The 25,731-nt window shown below is 43.6% G+C and overlaps 1 protein-coding gene across 8 annotated transcripts in view; it reads left to right on the plus strand.

Moving 5' to 3' along the window:
• RASAL2 (RAS protein activator like 2) overlaps positions 1–25,731 on the plus strand; it is a 272,881-nt gene that overhangs the window by 227,805 nt on the left and 19,345 nt on the right. For all 8 annotated transcript variants that reach the window (XM_075320621.1, XM_075320623.1, XM_075320625.1 and 5 more), the window contains 3 exons: positions 19,970–20,114; positions 20,215–20,359; positions 23,883–24,119. In XM_075320621.1, the coding sequence (XP_075176736.1) occupies positions 19,970–20,114; positions 20,215–20,359; positions 23,883–24,119 (527 nt within the window). The remainder of the gene's footprint in view (positions 1–19,969; positions 20,115–20,214; positions 20,360–23,882; positions 24,120–25,731) is intronic.

Raw genomic sequence — 25,731 nt, forward strand, 5'->3', positions numbered from 1 at the left:
ATCTCAGTCAACGAGAAGGAACAATACTCTGGTCTTTAACATCACAGAAGAAGTGCATCCACAATACCTTCTGGAACGTCCCTAACTCGTTGAGCTAAATCCCTCTGGTGGTTTCACACCATTTTGGATACTGTTTTCCCTGCGTCCAAAAAGCTGCGTTGTACAGTAGAAGCACAGTGGATGAGATTTCTAGAAATCCCATACCCACTATTCTTTTTTTTTTTTTTTTTTTTTTCCTGCGGCGAAAACTGACCTGCAGTGCAGCTTCCTGAGCCGCAGCATGTCAATTCTTTCCTGCTGAAACACAAGTGCTCTTTGCAGGGAGGACACAGCAAGAGACCACAACTGCCCAAGCCTAGATTGTAGGCACAAACAGCTGCGGTCTCCTGCGGAGGAGACTCATGGCCCCGCAGGTCAGGACCCACCACGTCCAGGATGGAGCGGGTCCTGATTGTGGGCACGTACCATATGATTGGTCGTAGGGTATGGGATTTTCTCTAATACAAGTCCCATTATCTGCAGGCAGGAGTTGGTGTGAAAGCGCTTCTTAAAGTTTGCCGCTACGAGGCTGGAAATGTATTAAAGACTTTATTACTGTGGATGGTTCTTCAGTTAAATGAAAGTTTCCCATCTCCAGATATATGTAACGCCTCCCCAGATAAATGATGCTTTTTGTGATGTTTAAAAGACAGAGACCTAATGCTTTGAGCGCGGGCCGACAGTAATGCATGGGAAGAATTGCAGTCTTGGGAAGGGTTTGTATTGATGTCCGTATTTCAGATCTGTTCTGTTCCGGCTCAGTTACCAGTGAAGATCTCTGCTCGGAGCATTTCTCACTATCTTTATTTGCCCGGCTCTCCAGTGACACACAGAAATGCCGCAAGTTTTTTTTAAAACAACCATTTTTAACGATTGGTCTGTTGGTCACGTAGCCGGGCTCCTGTTAAATTGCTAATATCAGCAAGGACATTTTATAGACTTTGTAAAGGCACCGTTCTCTAATGCTTTTATGTAACAGGCATAGGTGATTTCCTAATTGGAAAGCTTTATAAATAATCTTCATGGCCGTAACAACAAAACAGCTAATTGGGAAAGCACATTAACTAACTTGGGATGTGAAGTGCGTGCTGCTGTTGTAAGTGGGTGATCGGAGGCGCTGGATGAAAAATTCTGCACCGGAGACATAAAGCCATGATCTTGGGGTAGTTATAAGCCATCATGGTAGGTGGTAAGGGGAAATACCACTTTGACACTTTTTGCAATGTAGATGGTTATCACCTGTACTTAAAGAGGACCAACCACCAGGATTTTCCTATATAAACTAAAGCCAGTGCTATACTGGCGCTATCATGCTGATTCTATACATACGGTGCTATACTGGCACTATCAGGCTGACTCTATACATACAGTGCTATACTGGCACTATCAGGCTGATTCTATACATACAGTGCTATACTGGCGCTATCAGGCTGACTCTATACATACAGTGCTATACTGGCACTATCAGGCTGATTCTATACATACAGTGCTATACTGGCACTATCAGGCTGATTCTATACATACGGTGCTATACTGGCACTATCAGGCTGACTCTATACATACAATGCTATACTGTCACTATCAGGCTGATTCTATACATACAGTGCTATACTGGCGCTATCAGGCTGATTCTATACATACAGTGCTATACTGGCACTATCAGGCTGATTCTATACATACAGTGCTATACTGGCACTATCAGGCTGATTCTATACATACAGTGCTATACTGGCACTATCAGGCTGACTCTATACATACAGTGCTATACTGGCGCCATCAGGCTGATTCTATACATACAGTGCTATACTGGCACTATAAGGCTGATTCTATATACACAGTGCTATACTGGCGCTATCAGGCTGATTCTATACATACAGTGCTATACTGGCGCTATCAGGCTGATTCTATACATACAGTGCTATACTGGCACTATCAGGCTGATTCTGTACATACAGTGCTATACTGGCACTATCAGGCTGATTCTATACATACAGTGCTATACTGGCGCTATCAGGCTGATTCTATACATACAGTGCTATACTGGCGCTATCAGGCTTATTCTATACATACAGTGCTATACTGGCACTATCAGGCTTATTCTATACATACAGTGCTATACTGGCGCTATCAGGCTGATTCTATACATACAGTGCTATACTGGCGCTATCAGGCTGATTCTATACATACAGTGCTATACTGGCGCTATCAGGCTAACTATACATACAGTGCTATACTGGCACTATGAGGCTGATTCTATACATACAGTGCTATACTGGCACTATCAGGCTGATTCTATACATACAGTGCTATACTGGCGCTATCAGGCTTATTCTATACATACAGTGCTATACTGGCGCTATCAGGCTGATTCTATACATACAGTGCTATACTGGCACTATCAGGCTGATTCTATTCATTACTTTCTTGGGTTTCAAAACCTATACATCCGAGCTAACAACTAAAGTAAAGTTTATAAAATCAGCAGCTTCTTGAATGACAGCAGCTGAGCATCAGATAATATCTGGGAGGGTATTCAGAGTTATCCCCTCCCTCTGTTAGAATTAGCATAAGTATTATACAAATGATTCACTTTTTCTGTTGCAGGACCTATGTGAGGTCATACCCATGTGACCAGAAGGGGCGGGGCTAAGCTAATAGTTTGTATAATACTTATGCTAATTCTAACGGAGGGAATAACTCTGAATACCCCCCCAAGATATTATCTGATCCTCAGCTGCTGTCACTCAATAAGCTGACAGTTTTATAAACTTTACTTTCTTGGGTTTCAAAATCTATACATCCGAGCTGACCACTAGGGGTATGTATAGAATTAGCCTGCTAGTGCCACTATAGCACTGCATGTATAGAATCAGCCTGATAGCGCCAGTATAGCACTGTATGTATAGAATCAGCCTGATAGCGCCAGTATAGCACTGTATGTATAGAATCAGCCTGATAGTGCCAGTATAGCACTGCATGTATAGAATCAGCCTGATAGCGCCAGTATAGCACTGTATGTATAGAATCAGCCTGATAGCGCCAGTATAGCACTGTATGTATAGAATCAGCCTGATAGCGCCAGTATAGCACTGTATGTATAGAATCAGCCTTATAGCGCCAGTATAGCACTGTATGTATAGAATCAGCCTGATAGTGCCAGTATAGCACTGTATGTATAGAATCAGCCTGATAGCGCCAGTATAGCACTATATGTATTGAATCAGCCTGATAACACCAGTATAGCACTGTATGTATAGAATCAGCCTGACAGTGCCAGTATAGCACTGTATGTATAGAATCAGCCTGATAGTGCCAGTATAGCACTGTATGTATAGAATCAGCCTGATAGTGCCAGTATAGCACTGTATGTATAGAATCAGCCTGATAGTGCCAGTATAGCACTGTATGTATAGAATCAGCCTGATAGCGCCAGTATAGCACTGTATGTATAGAATCAGCCTGATAGCGCCAGTATAGCACTGTATGTATAGAATCAGCCTGATAGCGCCAGTATAGCACTGTATGTATAGAATCAGCCTGATAGTGCCAGTATAGCACTGTATGTATAGAATCAGCCTGATAGTGCCAGTATAGCACTGTATGTATAGAATCAGCCTGATAGTGCCAGTATAGCACTGTATGTATAGAATCAGCCTGATAGTGCCAGTATAGCACTGTATGTATAGAATCAGCCTGATAGTGCCAGTATAGCACTGTATGTATAGAATCAGCCTGACAGCGCCAGTATAGCACTGTATGTATAGAATCAGCCTGATAGTGCCAGTATAGCACTGTATGTATAGAATCAGCCTGATAGCGCCAGTATAGCACTGGCTTTAGTTTATATCTCAAAATCCTGGTGGTTGGTCCTCTTTAAAGGAAACCGATCACCAAGTCAAAAGTAGCCAGTTTTTGCTCTTATATTGCAATTCTTCACCTGAGTATTCTGTTGGATTGTTTTTTTTCCAAATCTGTCGTACTGTTCCAAAGATATAAGCTTTTTTCTACTTAGTGTTAATTTTTATGGTCTTTATTAAGGGGGCGTGGTTCACAGGATTCTCGGGCGCGTATTTTTAGTCTCCTCTACATAATTACCTTGTGAGACACGCTCCTTAAGTCCAGAACATTAAAAGGCCAATATTTTTGGAATCATATGGCGGATTTAAAAAAAAAAAACAAAAACTCGCTGCTCCCTGGAGTATAAACATTAAAATACAGTAAGAGCAAAAACTGCCCAATTTCGACCTGTTGACAAGTCTTCTTTAAATTAGTGTTTCAATAACAGCAGAGACTTGGCGACCTCCCTACAATTATAACCGTTTCTCAGCCACATTGTCTCCTACATGTGATAAATGCTTTGTAACTATTATAAAAATTGCCACCACCACTCATTAAGGATTAATTATTGTGACTCTGCAGATTTACATGCCTGTTACACTACAAATAGTTATGACTACCTGTATTTCAGCTTTTGCAGACATTTGAACAATTATTATTATTAAAGCACCATTTATTCCATGGCGCTTTACATGTGAAAGGGGTATACATACTACGGACAAGTACAATAATCATAAACCATACAAGGCACAGACTGGTACAGAAGGCGAGAGGACCCTGGGATCCTGCCCGCGAGGGCTCACAGTCTACAGAAGGCGAGAGGACCCTGGGATCCTGCCCGCGAGGGCTCACAGTCTACAGAAGGCAAGAGGACCCTGGGATCCTGCCCGCGAGGGCTCACAGTCTACAGAAGGCGAGAGGACCCTGGGATCCTGCCCGCGAGGGCTCACAGTCTACAGAAGGCGAGAGGACCCTGGGACCCTGCCCGCGAGGGCTCACAGTCTACAGAAGGCGAGAGGACCCTGGGATCCTGCCCGCGAGGGCTCACAGTCTACAGAAGGCGAGAGGACCCTGGGACCCTGCCCGCGGTGGCTCACAGTTTACAGGAGAAGAGAGGACCCTGCCCGCGAGGGCTCACAGTCTACAAGGGATGAGGACACAGTAGGTGAGGGCTCTCAGTCTACAGGAGGAGAGAGGACCCTGCCCACGAGGGCTCACAGTCTACAGGAGGAGAGAGGACCCTACCCGCGAGGGCTCACAGTTTACAGGAGGAGAGAGGACCCTGCCCGCGAGGGCTCAGTCTACAAGGGATGAGGACACAGTAGGTGAGGGCTCACAGTCTACAGGAGGAGAGAGGACCCTACCTGCGAGGGCTCACAGTCTATAGGAGGAGAGAGGACCCTGCCCGCGAGGGCTCACAGTCTATAGGAGGAGAGAGGGCCCTGCCTGCGAGGGCTCACAGTTTACAGGAGGAGAGAGGACCCTGTCCGCGAGGGCTCACAGTCTATAAGATGAGAGAGGAACCTGCCCGCGAGGGCTCACAGTTTACAGGAGGAGAGAGGACCCTGCCCGCGAGGGCTCACAGTCTACAAGGGATGAGGACACAGTAGGTGAGGGCTCACAGTCTACAGGAGTAGAGAGGAGCCTGTCCACAAGGGCTCACAGTCTACAGGAGGAGAGAGGACCCTACCCGCGAGGGCTCACAGTCTACAGAAGCAGAGGACCCTGCTCGTGAGGGCTCACAGTCTACAAGGGATGAGGACACAGTAGGTGAGGGCTCACAGTCTACAGGAGGAGAGAGGACCCTGCCCGCGAGGGCTCAGAGTCTACAGGGGATGAGGACACAGGTGAGGGTAGAGCTGGTTGTGCGGCGCTGAAATGGACTGAGGGTTACGGCAGGTTGTAGGCTTGTCGGAAGAGGTGGGTCTTCAGGTTCCTTTTGAAGCTTTCAAGGTAGGTGACAGTCTATGGTGGGGTAGAGAATTCCAGAGTATAGGGGAGGCATGGGAGAAATCTTGTATGTGATTATGGGAAGAGGAGATAAGAGGGGAGGAGTGGAGATCTTGTGAGGATCGAAGGTTACGTGCAGGTAGGTACCAGGAGACTAGGACACCGATGTATGGAGGAGACAGGTTGTGGATGGCTTTGTAGGTCATGGTTAGTGTTTTGAACTGGAGTCATTGAGCAATGCAAAACCGGTGAAGGGATTGGCAGAGAGGAGAGGTCTGGGCAGAGCGGGGGGGGACAGGTGGATTAGCCGAGCGGCATAGTTTAGAATAGATTGAAGGGGTTGGAGACTGTTTGAAGGGAGGCCACAAAGCAGGAGGTTGCAATAATCCTGGTGGGAGATAATGAGGGCATGCGCTAGGGTTTTTGCAGCTTCATGGGAAAGGAATGTACGGATCCAGGAAATATTTTTGTGGTGGAGGCAGCAGAACGTGAAGAGGGCTTGGATGTGTGACTTGAAGGAGAGAACAATGAAATTATGACACAAGTAGAATGGGATGCGCTACAGAAATATAGAAAAGTGATGGCAAAAAAATATATGTAACATAAGTAGAGATCTATTTTCATTCCTCAATAACGCATCTCTGTCTTAGGATAGATTGGAGACTTCTCCAAGACGAGCTGAAAACTGGAACGAACATCCTGTGTTATCTTCTCCATCAACTGTAATTTGTTTCCATCTTACACGATCACTAAAATAATACTTCCTAATCTCCGTACCCAAATTCTGACACATTGTCCAAAAATGTAAATCTAATCAGACTTTTATGTTCTGGAAATTCCTCCTGTGATGCCCCGGAGCATTCTGTTAGTTTACTCACTGCCTGGGAGCAAATTTCATTTCTTTTATTTATATAAAATAAGCATCCCGGACTTTTCTCTTCAGACACAAACTGTTCTCCTGAGATTAGTTAGATGATAAATAATTCATTCTGCCAATTGCAATACTTTGTATTAACTTATGTATAAACATAAAGTTGCACAAATTCATCCGAATCAGTCAGCTAAGCCGGTCACACCATTTTTCATGATGCAAAAATAAGCAATTTATCTACCAAACTTAAAGAGGTATTCCCATCTCCAATATCCTATACCAATATGTAGTAAGTGTAATAATAATAATTAATAATAATAGTTGTTAATACTTCCAGTTAGTAATATAGTATAGTTCTCCTGATTAGCTATGTTGCATACCCCATGTTGGACATTGCAGTGGCATTAGGCATCTGTTGTTACGACCACACATATAGTAACAGCTGTTAGTGCTGGTAACCATGGGTACCTTAGGTACTGCACTGCCCTGCACATGAGGTAGGAGACATAGCTAATCAGGAGAACTATACTACATTGTTCATATTATGTTATTACGCCTACTACTTATTGGAATAGGATCTTGGAGATGGGAATACCTTTTAAGTTACAGGGATTGTCTGGGATTAGAAGACAATTGCAGTTTTGTTTAAAAAATATTCATGTTCATCCCTATTTCATATCATGGAGCCCAGTTGCAATACCACACCCAACCTGTGACTAGCTGTGGCAGATTTTTTGGATGAAAGCGGACATACAGTATTTTTCTAACTCTAGACAATCCCATTACCAAACCTGGGTTGAATAAGACAAAAGTTAAGAAAATGAATAATGTATGGTGCACCATTGTAGCCGGTCGGATTTCATAATGTGCACCATAACACCGTATGCACTGGCGTGGCCGATTCTTATCCCTGGCCTGTTGTACTGCTTTTTTTATTCTTTGCATTGATATTTTTGCATTTAAATAATGAGAAATGAGCCAAGAGCCCTTTTCTTTTTATACATGCACATTAGCTTAGAAGATTATTATTGCTGGGAGACACACACATTGTACCTGGTCTGCGGCTCCTCTTGGTTTACAGCTTATTGATTGGTAATATAAGTGTGCGCTGTAGAATGTTGTCCATTGAGAGTTCCATTCTATTGGGTCAAGGTACAGGATTTAATTTTTCCTTGACCGAGATCATGACTACCCTCTTATTCAGGTGTGCAGAGGATGCCTGTATATTTCACTGTGTTTGTTAGGGGATAATTCCAAAGGCTTTATGTAAAATTGTCTTAAGTGCCTTTGTAATTTCAGACAACGTGATCTAGTGTTATAGATGCAGGGATAAGCAAATTACTTTTTTTTAATTGATTTTACTCAGGGGTGTGTCTGCTCCTGCTCTCCTGTCTGGCAAACTGTATACAGGCATAACAGAGAGGTGGGCTTTCAGGTCAGAGCAGATAAGCCATTGATAAAATGACAGGGGCAGTGCTTGCTGGGAAGTAACGAGAAGAATGTTCCTACACTTAAAATGCTGTCAGAATGCTGATGCAGAGGAAATCATGGCTGGCAAGTCAAATGGCATGGTAATGCTATGGGCATAGAGGGGGGGGTAAATAAAATTGAACATGTCCTCAATTTTCTAAGTAAATCTAATTCTAAACGTGCTATTGATATGAATTTCTGACCAGATGTCAGTAACAACCCATCCGATCCTCACAGGCAAAGAAATATAACCATAGATGTCCATAAATTGAGCTGTGTAATAATGAGAAGTGACACAGAGAAAAAGTATTGAGCACCTGAAAAAAGAGGCGCAATAAGCAATGTATAGCCATGATACCAGCTGAAATCTATCAGTAATTAGAAAGCAATCCTGCCACTTAGTGAAAAAATATCTGCTGGTTCAACTGATTGCCCATAAAAAGGTGTCTCATTACCAAAGTGCCACACAAGAAACACTTTGTGATTGGTAAAACCAGAAAGCTGTCTCAAAATCTTCATAACCTTATTGTTGCAAAACATACTGATGGCATTTTTTTTTAGAAGAATTCTAAGCTACTGAAGGTTCCAGTAAGCACAGTTGGAGGAATAATCCGGAAGTGCAATATATTTTCACTATAAATTTGCAATTGCCAGGTGCACACCACAAGATTTCAGTCAGAGGAGTGAAAAGAATTATCAGAAGAGTTGTCAAAGAGCCAAGGGCTACCAGTGGTAAGCTACAGAAAGGCCTGGAATCAGCAGGTACAATTGTTTAAAATAAAACAATAGTAATATAGTCTGGTCAGATGATAGCAAAATTGAACTCTTTAGATGCCATAATACACACCATGTTTGGAGACCAATAGGGAAATCACCCCAAAAACACCAACAACAGTGAAGTTTGTAGGTGGGAACATCATGGTGTAGGGCCGTTTTTCAGCATACGGCGCTGGCAAACTTCATATGATTTGAAGGAAGGATGAATGGACAAATATACTGAGACTTTTGTGATAAAAATCTGGTGCCATTTACCAGGATGATGAAGATGAAACGAGGGTGGACAATGATCCCAAAGACACAGCCAAGGAAACTCATTTGATTTCTAAGAAAGAAAGAAGCTAAAGCTGCAAGAATTGCCAAGCCAACCACTTGAGCTGTAGATAATTTATTGAAGGCGGTAAAGCTCAGAGTTCATAGAAGGAGCCCACGGGACCTTCAGGATTTGAATAGTGTTTGTGTGGAAGAATGGGCCAAAATCACAACTGAGCAATGCATTATACTAGTTTCTCCATACAGGAGGCATGCTGAAGCTGACATCACCAACAAAGTCTTTTGTACGAAGTATTACATTTCAGTAAGCGTGTTCAATACTTTTTCTCTGTCATTTCTCATTATAACACATACAGTAACTTAATTTAAAATTTTCATTTAAAGCCAGAGTTGTCGGTCAAAGAAAAGGAAGATGGAGATAATTGTAAAATAAGAAGGTGGGAAGGTGCACTATACTGAAGGCTACACAGAGCACCGGTGCTTGGTTTAGAGACTATTTACATACGAATCTAGTAGAATAAAGAGGACAAGCATTTCTCCAAAATAGAGGTTAGACGAATGTTGAAATACATGCACTGGCTGATAGATGGGAACGTGCGTTCCTCGCTTGTTTCCCAGTGATCGTCCTGCCTAAACAATCTGACTGCCCTGCAAGGGTGTATTATTTTTTACAGATGTTCTGCTGAGAACAATGACATTTGGTGAATTGTAAGGGAACATTGAACAACCGCCGATTGGCTTACATGTAGCCGGTGGACAGTCAAGGACCAATATCAAATCCAACTTAGGCATCATCTACAATTCTGTGGCGATTCGTACATATATGAGGGTTCCAGAAAATCCTAATGGACACAATTGATTTATATTCAAGCTTGTGAGCTTTGTATTAAGGTTTCGACCTTTAGGATGGCAAGAATAGCATTTCCAGCTGCAACCCATGCACATTAGACCAACGTCAACCGGACCCTCGGATCATGGGGCATGCTGAATTTTAACACCCAGTCCTAATATTCTCCTGGCAGATGAACCATTTCCAGAGCCGTTTTGCAGCAGCTTTCTCTCCCCCCCATTGGAAACATTTGGAGAGCAGGCAATGAGCCAAATGGGCCATCAGCCGACCGTTATCTACAGTATAATGCTGCCATTTTCATTTTAGGTTTTTTTTAGATACAACTCAAAAAATAATACAGAACGCAGAGAGATTTTCTTTTTTGTATCTTTCCGACAGAGATGTCCACACAGTGCCGTATCTCTCATCGACAAGCGCGATACTGAAAAAGTAATTGCTGCTTGTCAGTGATGATAGTAATGTTGACCTGAACGGGTGTCTCAATGTCTAGAGACTCTCCAATAGTGTAGATTTACTGCCTGGCACTCAGATAACGGCAGCCGGCTGCTCCTTCCCTGATGCCTTGCATATTTCTCAGGCTGTTTTCCTGTTAGATGGTGACATTCAGGGACACCGCAGTTTTCGAATAGCTGAGCAGAATACCCTGGCCCCATGTTTCCATAGACACACTGCTATATTTGTACCTTGCGCTAGCAATGTCCCTGGTGTACAGACCACTGCTACAGAGCACGCACGGCAGCAATGTAAGGCGTTTATATGTGTTTATACCTGCAAATCTCCGCTTCTCTCTTCTCTCCCATAAAGGGTTCTTAGTTTGAAATAAAAGGACCAAATAAGCAAAGAACCCATAGTGACAGCACTGGCTTATATATATATTTATATATATATATATATATATATATATATAATTAGTACAGATCAAAAGTTTGGACACACCTCATGCAAAGAGTTTTCTTTATTTTCATGACTCTGAAAATTGTAGATTCACATTGAAGGCATCAAAACTATGAATTATCACATGTGGAATGAAATACTTAACAAAAAAGTGTGAAACAAGTGAAAATATGTCTTTATATTCTAGGTTCTTCAAAGTAGCCACCTTTTGCTGTGATTACTGCTTTGCACACTCTTTGCATTCTCTTGATGAGCTTCAAGAGGTAGTCACCGGAAATGGTCTTCACTTCTCAGGTGTGCCCTGTCAGGTTTAATAAGTGGGATTTCTGGCCTTATAAATGGGGTTGGGACCATCAGTTGTGTTGTGCAGAAGTCTGGTGGATACAGCTGATAGTCCTACTGAATAGACTAGAATTTGTATTATGGCAAGAAAAAAGCAGCTAAGTAAAGTAAAACGAGTGGCCATCATTACTTTAAGAAATGAAGGTCAGTCAGTCTCAAAAATAGAGAAAACTTTGAAAGCGTCCCCAAGTGCAGTGGCAAAAACCATCAAGCGCTACAAAGAAACTGGCTCACATGAGGACCGTCCCAGGAAAGGAAGACCAAGAGTCACCTCTGCTGCGGAGGATAAGTTTATCCGAGTCACCAGCCTCAGAAATCGCAGGTTAACAGCAGCTCAGATTAGAGACCAGGTCAATGCCACACAGTTCTAGCAGCAGACACATCTCTAGAACAACTGTTAAGAGGAGACTTTGTGCAGCAGGCCTTCATGGTAAAATAGCTGCTAGGAAACCACTGTTAAGGACAGGCAACAAGCAGAAGAGACTTGTTTGGGCTAAAGAACACAAGGAATGGACATTAGATCAGTGGAAATCTGTGCTTTGGTCTGATGAGTCCAAATTTGAGATCTTTGGATCCAACCACCGGCTCTTGGTGCAACGCAGAAAAGGTGAACGGATGGACTCTACATGCCTGGCTCCCACCGTGACGCATGGAGGAGGAGGTGTGATGGTGTGGGGGGGCTTTGCTGGTGACACTGTTGGGGATTTATTCAAAATTGAAGGCATACAGAACCAGCATGGCTACCACAGCATCATCATGCAGCGGCATGCTATTCCATCCGGTTTGCGTTTAGTTGGACCATCATTTATTTTTTCAACAGGACAATGACCCCAAACACACCTCCAGGCTGTGTAAGGGCTATTTGACTAAGAAGGAAAGTGATGGGGTGCTACACCAGATGACCTGGCCTCCACAGTTACCAGACCTGAACCCAATCGAGATGGTTTGAGGTGAGCTGGACCACAGAATGAAGGTAAAAGGGCCAACAAGTGCTAAGCATCTCTAGGAACTCCTTCAAGACTGTTGGAAAACCATTTCCGGTGACTACCTCTTGAAGCTCATCAAGAGAATGCCAGGAGCGTGCAAAGAAGTAATCAAAGCAAAAGGTGGCTACTTTGAAGAACCTAGAATATAAAGACATATTTTCAGTTGTTTCACACTTTTTTGTTAAGTATTTCATTCCACATGTGCTAATTCATAGTTTTGATGCTTTCAATATAAATGTACAATTTTCAGAGTCACGAAAATAAAGAAAACTCTTTGAATGAAGTGTGTCCAAACTTTTGGTCTGTGCTATATACAGTACTGACCAAAAGTTTGGACACACCTTCTCATTCAAAGTTTTCTTTATATATAATATATATATAATATAGATAGATATAGATAGATATAGATATAGATAGAGACACACACACACAGACACACACACAGACACACACACAGACACACACACAGACACACACACAGACACACACACAGACACACACACAGACACACACACAGACACACACACAGACACACACACAGACACACACACACAGACACACACACACACAGACACACACACACACAGACACACACACAGACACACACACAGACACACACACAGACACACACACACACAGACACACAGACACACACACACACACAGACACACACACACACACAGACACACAGACACACACACACACACAGACACACACACACAGACACACAGACACACACACACACACAGACACACAGACACACACACACACACAGACACACAGACACACAGACACACACACACACACAGACACAGACACACACACATATATAATATATCTCAGGATATGTAAGCCAACATCCAGCTCCAGCAATGAAGCTCACGGGTCTCTTCCCACCTGGTAGTTAAGTTCCTGCACGGGCTGGGATAGGAGACAATCCATTGGTATGAGGAAACAACAAGGAAATCCAGCAAGGACTCCGCAAACCAGGATTGGAGTAAAACTTTCATTTCTTTATTGATCTTCAAAAAATAAAAAAGACCCACAAGGATCAGGAACCAATGTGAATGGCAGAGAAGTAGCGCAAATGGGACTACGCGTTTCGGCGGTCTGGTCCGTTTTCTTCACAGCGACAAGGAGGACAAGACCGCCGAAACGCGTAGTCCCATTTGCGCTACTTCTCTACCAATCACATTGGTTCCTGATCCTTGTGGGTCTTTATTTTTTGAAGCTCAATAAAAAAATGAAAGTGTTACCCTAATCCTGGTTTGCTGAGTCCTTGCTGGATTTCCTTGTTTTTTTCCTCATTTATATATAATATATATATATATATAATGTCTGTATGTGTGCTATGGTTACATTTTTGCACCTAAAAAGTGATTTGTTATACCGGTTACACTAGATTTGATTCTATTTTTTGTGGTGTTGGTTATTTTCATTCAATCCCATCAATTTGAGTGTTGCTGCGCTGCATTAAGAGGCACAACTATTGGTCAGGAAAGAAAAAAATTATATATATATATATTTTACTTATTTATTTTAAAGGTCAGACCAACTCCTTTATATCATACTTGCCCTTTAATACAGAAACGCGCAGACTTGCTGCCCTCATCTTTCACAGCCAGGTGTATTTGCTTTTGGTGCTCATACTGGTCTGGTATACCTATGAACTGTCCCTATTCTCTGCTCTATAACTTGCCATTCACTCCTTTTCGGTGGCCATTTCTTGCTAATGAGTATTCTGCCAGCACTGTAGGTACTAGAACTAACGTATTAGTAGAGATGAGCAAACCCAAGGTTCGGGGCTTGTACCAAATACAGACTTTACAAAAAAAAAAAAACAGGGTTCGAAGTTCGGGTGCTTTACGTATGCAAATCACTCTTGCAAGCATTGCTCTCCTTGAATACGCTCAGTGTGAGACGCTTGCAGTGTTGAGCAGCTCACACTGAGGGTAACAGTGTGATCGGATGTAGTGTGCACCAAAAAAATAATAGATGGAAAAAAAAACGCCCTCAGAAGTGATCGGTTTATGGCTGGCTGCATGAGGGTGGAGACTGGAACTGCCCAATTAGTGATTTCCATTGGAGTTCAGGTCAAGTCCAGGTCCCAAACCGAACTTTATCTAAAGTCCAACTGAACCCACCGAACCAAACGTCCACGTATTCACTCCTCTCTACTCCTAATGAGTATTCTGCCAGCGCTATAGGTACTAGAACAAACTTATCAGCTCAGCTTCCCTCCTTCTCCACCATGCACTGCTTTTGCTTTTGTCTAATGTCTGCCCTGAGCTGAAAGCTTGCCGCTCTCTCTATGCCAGTTTGATAGACAGGAGAGCAGGAGCAGAGAGACCAAAGCTACCCCTACTTCTTAGAATCTCTCTTTGCTGCTAGAAACAGATTAGACTCAACATCAGGCAGAGAACAGCAAGTTGTATTGAAGGAAGACACCAATTGGCAGTCACTTAGAAGTGATTTCTGTAGGAGCAACTTAATTTTTATATGAAGAGATTTACAGAGAGGCTTTAAGTTCGGGCCAGGCGTTATCGCTGGACAGTGGCATGCTGGAAAATAAGGAAATGGGAGGTCCAGCACCTGTAGTCCTGGTAGAGTGGTGATGAAGAAATACCATCCTCCATAAAAAGTTGATACCAATACGCCAAGCATAAACATTAGGACAGGTCATGAACATGGTAGAGTAGTTGGTGCACCAAAATCAAAGGATAAGTGCAGCAAGACCATGCTTTTCTACAGGTTCTATGGTAAGGGATCGGCACACGTTAGCTGCAGCTACACCTGAATTTCTCGGAATGCAAACGCAACTAAAATGAACATTTTTATGCTGATTATTGCTCTCCTTCAAGTAGAAAGACGTAAACTTTCCTTTGTGACTCTGAATGGCACTAAATGTTTTTGTTCATTTGTAAAAGAGGAAAAAAAAAGTTATTATTCCTCCGAAGTTAATCTTCTGATTAATCCCTTTGTGATCCTATTTTATGATACTGATTACTTGCGTTGACATCTTTGAGTTAACACGCTGCGCACTTGGAAGTGTTTGCCGGCCTGGATTACAGATTGCCGAGCTGTTGGAGAACATTTCTCACCAGTAAATTCCTAATCACTTCTCTCTTTTTTTTTTTTCTCTGTAGTTTACATAAAGATCGCTGCAACACACAATGAATAGATGTAATTGCTCATAGAAACATCACATAAAAACCCAATTGTTCTGCAGCATCGCAAGATTTAATTTCTCCATAATTTTTGGCAATTTTGGGCAGAGCGCGCACTTATCAGGAGCTGCGCTGTGAGCGGTCTCTGCACATGGCTTTCATTACTGGCATTTGTTAAAACACGTGAGTTCTAGCCGAAGTTTTGGGAATCTGCAGGCAGGGAACATGAGACCTGAAGTCTTTATAATATCTTCGCGATAATAGGATGATTGCAGATGCCCTTCATCAGAACTGAACGTTTATTTTATTTTTTTTCCGGCTAGGCAGAGTTCACACTGATCGTTGCAGTTTAGTGAATATTTATTTGCATTTTCAAAAATTAACACTTCTGAAACCTTGACTCTTAGATCTTTAGGCCCAATTCATTATTAGGCTATGTGTCCATGTTGCGTTGTGTCCCTGCAGAAATCTCTGCAGCGATTTGAACAGCACACGTGTGTGAAGATGTAATTTACCCTCTCACTGTATATGCTGTACAGATTCCTATTTCAAGCTGGGTTCATTGTCTTATTTGAACTACTTCTGTGTACATTTCTATTGTTGTAGCTAATCACCCCCTAAAATGCAAGGTTATATCCTCTTGAGGCACTTCCATCCCTGGGAGTAGGGGGAGGTGGGCCTAGAGTCCAACTAGTGTAAACTCTGCTTACCTGGGAGATTCAGTCAGTCTGTGTGAAACTTGAAGAAGGAAGATTGATCCTCTGGGAGAGAATAGCTGAGGCTGGATCCTAGAGCCGGTGTATGGACAGTTACAGACTGGAGATCAGTGGCCCGTGGGATTGTGTGGAACTCTTTGGACTACTGTAAGGACGATTACTTTGTTATCCGGTCCGAGGATTGTCGGGAAGGGCCCCCGAATCTGTTTTACGTGGACTTATCGTGTGCTGTTCCAGTGTCCTTGTGAATAAACCTGTTGGATCGTCCCTCGGCCTCGTCCATCCTTTGCTCTGTTGTACACTCCCGTCACAACGTGCGCTTCAAATCGCCGCAGAAACACTGCGTAATGAATGCAGTAAAAAAGCCGATTTCATGCGCTCTGGATGCAGCCCCCACCATAGACAGAGCGGAAGCAGCATCCAAACTGCACGGAATAAGTGACATGTTGCTTTTTAGAACGCAGTGATTTGTCAGCATGCAAATCGCTGCGTTCTAAAATGTAACGTGCACATGGATTATGCACAATCTTCATAGATTGTGCTGGGGATGCAGGACGCATGCAGTTATGCTGCGGTGCAATACGCAGCGTAACTGCATGCAAATACGCAACGTGGCCACAGAGCCTTACTGTTACTACTTTTTTAGTGGTTTTTTTGCCTGTTATTTCTTTTGCGACTTATTCTTCTCTCAATTTGCTCATTTTTTTAAGTCTATTTTACGACTTTGCCTACCATATATACTCGAGTATAAGCCGACCCGAGTATAATCTGAGGCACCCAAGTTTGACACAAAAAACTGGGAAAACATATTGACTTGCGTATAAGCCTAGGGTGGGAAATGCAGCAGCTACTCTTAAATTTTAAAAACAAAAATAGATACCAATAAAATGTAATGTTCCCCATCCTAGTGCCCTGCAGTAATGTGCCCCATCCATGTGTATAATGTAATGTTCCCCATCCTTGTTTCCTGTAGTAATGTGCCCTAACCATGTGTATAATGTAATGTTCCCCATCCTTGTCTCCTGTAGTAATGTGCCCCTTCCATGTGCCCTGTAGTAATGTACCCCTTCCATGTGCCCTGTAGTAATGTGCCCTATCCTTGTCCCCATCCTGTAGTAATCTGCCCCATGTTTTAGTAATGTCCTCCATCTTGTCCCCTATTATGCCATTGTTCACATACACACACAAACACAAAACGTTCTTCTCACCTGTCTTCTGTTCCAGTGGTGTCCTCTTACTGGCTTCTTGCGGACGCAGGCACATAGACCCCTCGATGATCTTGGCCAGGGCCACCGCTGCCGACAGCACTTTACTTCAATTTAATGTCTTGCTGCGCCACAAAGCATTCAAATAAAGTAAAGCACTGATGGCAGCGGTGGCCCCCTGAACTGGCCAAGATCATTGAGGGGTCTATGTGCCTGCGGTCCGCAAGAAGCCAGTAAGAGGACACCGCTGAAACGGAGGACAGGCGAGAAGAACGTTTTGTGTGAACCTCACTTGAGTATAAACCGGGGGGGGCTTTTTTTTAGCATTAAACATGGGTTGAAAAACTCTGCTTATACTAGAGTATATACTGTAATTTATATTTCAAATGTTTCCTTGTGGGCAACAGTTTGGCATTTTAAAATGAATGTTTTCAGCAAATTTTTTTTTTTTTTTTACAAAACAAAACAAAAAAATACGCAAAAACTTGATGCAAATGGACTCCAGTGCCCCTCCCTGAAGTGATTTTATGTACGGCTGATATTTTGCACAAATTTTGCAACATTTTCTGGAAACATGCGACAACGGAGGTTAAGGCCAGAAATACAGCATTTTTATTTTTGCACAAATTTCATGAACTGTGTGCAGCTAGTTGTCACGCAGTGACTACCAGGGTTCTGCCAGGTACACTGGAACCCCCAGCGAGCGCCGCAACACACAGGGTACATGTTACAACAGTGGGCCCTGGCGCTAGGGAAAGGGGAGCAGGGTCACCTCCTAAACTCACCTGAGGCTAATCACTGCACTCCTTAATGTCCCTATACAGGTTCTCATACCCCGTCGCCGATCACGTGCCTAAACCTGTCTTTTCCTGGACTCGGCCCTGTATAGTGTGCAGGGCAGCGGGAGCGCTAGTCTGGCTCTAAATTAAAGACACAGATAGGACTAGACAAACAAGGGTAAAATAAACAGTAATCATAGAAAGCACTCCATACAACAATAGGTAATAATGAGGAACGGAACAGAGATAGAAAACAAAAAGACTAAAGGTACCGTCACACTAAGCAACATCGCTAGCAACATCGCTGCTAACGAACAACTTTTGTGACGTTGCTAGCGATGTTGCTGTGTGTGACATCCAGCAACAACCTGGCCCCTGCTGTGAGGTCGTTGGTCGTTGCTGAATGTCCTGGACCATTTTTTAGTTGTTGCTGTCCTGCTGTGAAGCACAGATCGCTGTGTGTGACAGCGAGACAGCAACAACTAAATGTGCAGGCAGCAGGAGCCGGCTTCTGCAGAGACTGGTAACCAATGTAAACATCGGGTAACCAAGAAGCCCTGTCCTTGGTTACCCGATATTTACCTTTGATACCAGCCTCCGCCGCTCTCACGGTCAGTGTCGGCTCCTGCTCTGTAAACATGTAGCTGCAGGACACATCGGGTTAATTAACCCGATGTGTGCTGTAACTAGGAGAGCAAGGAGCCAGCGGTAAGCAGTGTGCGCTGCTCCCTGCTCTGTGCACATTAGCTGCAGCACACATCAGGTAATTAACCCGATGTGTGCTGTAACTAGGAGAGCAAGGAGCCAGCGCTCAGTGTGCGCTGCTCCCTGCTCTCTGCACGTGTGGCTGGTCACTGGTTGCTGGTGAGCTCACCAGCAACTCGTGTAGCCACGCTCCAGCGATCCCTGCCAGGTCAGGTTGCTGGTGGGATCGCTGGAGCGTCGCAGTGTGACAGCTCACCAGCAACCTCCTAGCAACTTACCAGCGATCCCTATCGTTGTTGGGATCGCTGGTAAGTTGCTTAGTGTGACTGGACCTTAAGAAAGGGAGAAACACAACTTTCACACAGCAAATGTTCTGAGAATGGTTTCCTGGTCCTCAGCTCACAGGTTCCCTCTAGAGGCAAAGTAAGCAGAAACTATCACCAGCAATTACTGTACCTGGACTAGGAGGAAAGACCTTTCTAGCAGAGCTAATTAGCAATAGAGAACAGCTGCCATCCATTTCATTCAGAGTTTCAGGAGACCAGAGGTTCTACTTAACCCTAGCAGCGCTGGATAAAGGTGAATCTGCACAGCCAGCATTAGTGTGGAGCATCTGTGTATGAAGCCCTGCGCGGTGATCTCCTGACACCAGAAGTCGGAGGAACCACTCTCCGTTGTAGCACCCTCGTGACACTAGAAGCACAAAACAAACATAAGTATACATGTACAGTGGCCATTGCGTTGTATGCATGCATCATAATGCTCCCTACTTAGAAAGCAATGACGTCCAGTTTACAGTAAACTATAAAAGCATTCACCATCTCTTTACACTGACATGGATATTTGTTCTTTCCCCGGATGCCGGCCCAGGTGCTTCAGTTCAGGAGCTGCCAGTTTACATCTTTTGGCAGCACATAATTGGCACATAATGTCCTAGAGCCTTTTTTGGATTGAATTGTTCACATTGTGGTTGGTATTTAAGCCTGTCCCATGGAAATGACTAGGGTTGAGCTCAACGTGACCTGCAAGTTAGTGGTGGTGTTTCTAGAAAATAAAAAATGGATCTAATCTATGAAAACTGCTGGTTAATGAAGTGTTTTCTTCTTAGGACTTCCTGACCGATCTGGTGATGTCAGAGGTGGAGCGGTGCGGTGACCATGATGTCTTAATCTTCAGGGAAAATACACTTGCCACTAAAGCCATTGAAGAGTATCTGAAACTGGTGGGGCAGAAATACCTGCACGATGCGCTCGGTACGTATCGGTTTGGCTGCGGCTTTATTTGTAGTGATTTTTCTTTTTTTGTCCTCATCCATTCTTCATGTTGTGTTTTGTCTCCTTTCTCCTCTCTCAGGTGAGTTTATCAAGGCTCTGTACGAGTCAGACGAGAACTGCGAGGTGGATCCCAGTAAATGCTCGTCCAGCGAGCTCCACGAGCATCAGAGTAACCTGAAGATGTGCTGCGAGCTGGCTTTCTGTAAAATCATCAATTCTTACTGGTACGCCACCCAGCGGGTCGTGTATATGACAGGACCACCATGATGTGGACATCGGCTCATGCCCTGGTGGGGAAATGCAATGTGTATAGGACCCGACAGATAAGACGTCTTACTAAATGCTCGTACTTCCCGTCATATAACAATTCCGGAGCAGTTTTCCTTACAGATCTTTTGCATTGTGAGGTTCCTCTGTTATTTCTCCAACAAATTTACAAATAAAGTAACAACTGGGCGTTACTTTTCCCTTTTTAAAAGGCGTGTCCATATATCATTTTATACTGACGATACTGACTGTTTAACGACACTCCCCCCAATTGGAAAGACCCAATTTATCCGTAAGAGAAACGCCACAACACCGAGTTGTGGGAAAAGATGTTCTAGAATTGTTATTTCGGGGGGAATGTACCGTACGTTTTTACTAAATCAGAAATCTTGAAGGGGTCATGTTCTTTTGGAAGCTCCTTGAGCAAATGCTGTTTAAAGGTAGTCCTACACCATCAATAGCTGGTTACCCAGGACTCGAATGGCCGCTAGCTGTACCTTTTGACACCTATATGCATGTGTTACCAGTGGGGAGAGGGAAGAAAGCCACCGTACCATATCACCTCTGGGAACAAAAGAATCAGCTCTCAAAATTCAGCACACCCAATCCTTGTGTTCCCCGAAGGATTATGTTGTGGTACCCCGTACACATAACATGGTCAACTGGTCTCACCAAAATTGGCAAGTTCAATCTGTGTTTACATGATAAATCAGAGTGGTCCTATTAGATGCCAAAAACCCCTCCTAATTTGTCCGCTGAGCTCAGTGATTGGCTACAGCACTGTTGACGCGACATTACCGCTGCAGCCAAACAATTGGGTCAGTGACTCAGCCAACGCTTAAACCACGAAGCGTAAGTGCTCAGTTTGTTGGGGGTTTTTTATAACCATTGCTGCATATGGTATAACAGTTTCTAAAAGGGGACAAACCCTTTACCGATCATTCTGTCCCCATTCAATTTTGTTATCCTGTGTGTGAATGGGCTGTAATGAGTCCTTATACATAGTTATTTTGCCCTCACTTATGGGCAGACATTAGTCCATGTACATGGGCCTTTAGTCTAACCTTTAAATTAAATTAGGAAACAGGGGTTTTTTTTGGATTCTCTATGTATTTACAGCCTATCCACAGATGCTGATTCCCATGTCCACTGCACCTAGCCATAGATGTAACGACATGGCCGCACATAGGCATGAATTTTTTTCATCCATGTTTTTGGGGATCTGCATACCAGTCTTTGACAGGAAACTTCCTTAAAGGGAATTTGTCAGCATATTTTTGCTATGTAATCTGACAGCAGCATGATGTAGGGGCAGATACCCTGATTCCAGCAATGTGTCACTTAGTTTACTGAGACCAGAAGTTGTTATAGAATCAATTATTTTCTGAGCTGCAGAGGTCTGAATGTTGAGCCCTGTATAACCCACCCACACCACTGATTAGCAGCTTTCTGTTACTATACAATGAACACAGAAAGCTGGCAATCAGTGGTGGCTGCTTGCTTGGACTAGGAGACCCAAGACACACCTATGTTGTGAATGTCAGTTATGCTTTTGCTGCTGTGAGGCTCCCTCTTGTGGCCAGGAATGGTTTGGACAGAGACCAGGTGTGTTGAGCAATGGGAGTTTCCATTGCTAACTCTCTGCTTATTTAAACCCTGGTCTGATAGCAGGCTATGCCGGATGTCAGTTGTTCTTTGTTCACCATCCTGCTCATCCTGCTTCAGGCCACATCTACCCCAGATAAGTGCTTGGCTCTTTATTTGTTCTTTGGTTCTTTTTGCTCTTATCTGAGTTTGTCATTTACTGTTGTTGTTTTCAGTTTATTTGCATGTAGGGCTCTTCCCTCTCAGTTGCTCAGCTGGGAAGCTCCCTGCAGCTATGTTTGGAGTATTGCTCCTATTAGTCCATGTGTTTGTTGCTTCCTAAATTTGTAATGGTTCCTGCTTTCTGTTCATTGGTATGACAAGAGCGCCTGGTATAGGACGGAGTTCAGATCTAGTGATCTGAGGGCCTTTTGTACTATCAGGTTCTTGGATTTTTGCAGGGTTTTTCTCTGGCCACCATCAGTCCCTTTCCTGTCCTGTCCTATTTAGTCAGTAGGGCCTCACCTTTTGCTAATCCTATCATCTATCTGTGTATTGTGTTTTCCTATATCACCGCAGTCTTTGAATGTGGGGGGCTTGCTATTCTTTATCTATTTTCTGAAGCAGAGAGTTATTCATCTTTCCTTCCTTTAGGATAGCTAGTTCTCCGGCTGGGTTCGTGGTGCACAGGATGTTAGTTCACCCCTCGGCTACTTCTAGTGTTGATGGTTAGCAAGGGGATGGTGGCCAGATTAGTTGCCAATGCTCTTGTCACCTTTTACCAATGATTTATGGTGGTCTTCCATGGTTCCGGATCATAACACACCTAGTCCTTTTAGTGATAACTTTTGATAAAACACTGATTGTACTAAAACAGCAATGCATAGCCTGGAATCCGGGTCTCTGTGTCTACGTTATACTCCAATTTATACAGAAAGCTGGCAATCAGTGGTGGGTGCTTTCTTGGGCTAGGAGGCCTGAGACACCAAGTCCTTTAGTGATAATCTAGTGATAATCTGTGATAAAACACTGATTGTGTTGAAACAGCAAAACACAGCCCAGTAAGTGACACATCTCTGGAATCAGGATCTCTTTCACTACATCGTGCTGCTCTCAGGTTACATAGCAAAAACCTGTTGACAGATTCCCTTTAAGAAACTTGGCAAATATATTTTGTAAGTATTCCAGAGGTATGCCTTTATTCCTCTATGGATCTGTTGGGCTCTCATGGCACACAGCTACTCATACCGTAAACATGCCTGCAAGAATCTAATGAGATTATATCTAAGAGGATAAAAAATGTGACGAATCCCCTTTAAATGTTCTTTCCATGAGAAATGAAGTGCGTGCAGTGGGAGTAGTGGGGGTTCGGAAACTGTCTGCGGGCTGTCAGACATTTTTTGGAAATCGTAGCCTCAGAACAGATGGTGTCACACAGGTAGCCCGAAAATGTCAAGAACATAGCAGACCTATTGAAAGGGGAAAAAAAACTGTTGTTTTGAGCACGTGCCAAGCTCGGTCACATTGTCACCGCACCACGTTGTAATGGTGGCAATGCCTTTTATGTCAGGCTGAATGCGGCTTTTGTTTCTCCGCACAATAATTGGATGTGTTTGCATCACACAGAACTCCTTGTCTATCTCCGTGCACTCTCTGTGGTTGTTGCATAAACTCAAAGGACAAATATAACCTCTTTATTAATATTATTCGCCCCTTCCAGTTACACCGATGGCTCATTAGTCCCAATCTAAATGTCATCTAATTATACCAGCTGCAGAATATGGCGTCACATCCGGGATCTGCAAACTGAATCCGACAGTTCTGAGTGCTGGATCGGTCCTGGTGTAGACATTGCGAGGTTGGATCTTCTCATTCCATTTCTCTGTTTTCTTGCAGTGTTTTTCCCAGGGAGCTGAAAGAAGTGTTTGCATCTTGGAAACAACAATGTATCAATAGGGGGAAGCAAGATATCAGTGAGCGGCTGATCAGCGCCTCCCTGTTCCTCCGGTTCCTCTGTCCGTCAATCATGTCCCCCAGTCTGTTCGGCCTGATGCAGGAATATCCTGATGATCGCACTTCCCGGACATTGACACTCATAGCCAAAGTGATCCAGAACCTCGCCAACTTTGCCAAGTAAGTGTGTTGTCAATAAAGAGTTCCCATCCACTATCAATCACGTTCTTTACACATGTATCATTTCTGCATGTATCCTCGATGCATTTGAATCTAGGGACAGTAATTAGGGTTAAATCCTCAAGTTAATTTGCGCTTTTTAAAGGGAATCTGTCAGCAGGTTTTTGCTATGTAAGTGTCACACTCAGAAATTCAAAAGCACCGCGTAACACTGGTGTTCAGACTTACAGGTGTCTAACCCACCACAAAAGACTCCAAACACAAAGGGAAACACAGGGGACACCTAAGGTGAAGGGGGAAGGGACACCTTCTGCACTCTCCATAAGCTGTACCTAAGCTCCCTTGCGTCCTTATACAGGGTGTTTCAACTCATTGCCGAGCCGGATACCTAATCCCTCACTAGCCCTGCAAATTCCTTGGCTAGTGAGATGACCGGTGGGAAACACTAGTCCCACCCCTACTCTAATAAACACAGAAGGAAAGGAAAGACACACAGGGGGTTAAACAGAAGGATATGAACACCAAAATCTACATCTGCAGACGGACTCCAAAGTAGAATTTGGATGGGCACAGGACAGTACACCAGCAGCTCCTTACAGCAGGATTGCCAGAACAGAATGAATTCTATCAACAGCAAGGATTACTGGGAAAACCCCTCTAGTTAAATCTAAAGGGGCATGGGATCACGGCAGCTACAGCTGACCTGCACTGCTATGAGCTGCTGGCAACAAAACTAACATTAATTCATAAAGCACCAAAAGAAAGGAAATTTTGTTTTAAGTGTAAAGTCTCAGATGGAAATGATAGACGCCAATCCAAAACCTGTCACTAGCCTTTAAAAAGCAGGGAGACGACCGTGACAGTAATCTGAAGTCAGCATGCTGCAAGGATTAAAACATAGAATTCAAGGATGCCTGTCTTGTCACAGTCTGATCTGTTGTTTATTTGCAATGTTTGTTTAAGCAGCAGGACATCTAATTGCACTGACTACAATGTCACTCACACAGAAGTCCAGCACGGCCCCTCGTCTGATTGACACTTCACTGTCAATGTACATTCTCTATAGAGCTGGTGTGGGCGGGGCCAGCTCTCTCAGCTCTGCTACATGGCTAAATCTAAAAATTCTGATTGTGTGAGAATGACTGCACCCAGTAATCTAAGTGATACATCCTTGGATTCAGGATCTCTTTGCCTATTTCATGCTGTTCTCAGATAAGGTAGCAAAAACCTACTGACATATTCCCTTTAAGCACTTGTAAGGCTCTTTATGCCCATGATGAATACAAAGAGGTGCTATATGCATCACAGAGGGTAGGTTGACATGTAGAGGGTTTTCTGCAGGGAAATCCGTAGTGGAAGCACTTGTGGCTTCTGCAGATTTGCTGCTAAAGATTTGTCTACAAAAATAAAAACTTCATACCCTCCTTTCCTGGCACTTTGTGGTAATGTGAGTTTTGCCCTTGATGGTCTCTGTACATCGAGCATCCTTCAATGACATATTACATGTGACCACTGTAGCCTAGGATTGGCTGCAGCGCTGACTTATGACGACAAGTTATAGTGGAGACTTCTCAGGGGATCAGAGAAATTTTACCATGAGCGCACTGGAACA

The sequence above is a fragment of the Anomaloglossus baeobatrachus genome, chromosome 8, assembly GCF_048569485.1.
Source record: "Anomaloglossus baeobatrachus isolate aAnoBae1 chromosome 8, aAnoBae1.hap1, whole genome shotgun sequence".
Classification (NCBI taxonomy): Eukaryota; Metazoa; Chordata; class Amphibia; order Anura; family Aromobatidae; genus Anomaloglossus; species Anomaloglossus baeobatrachus.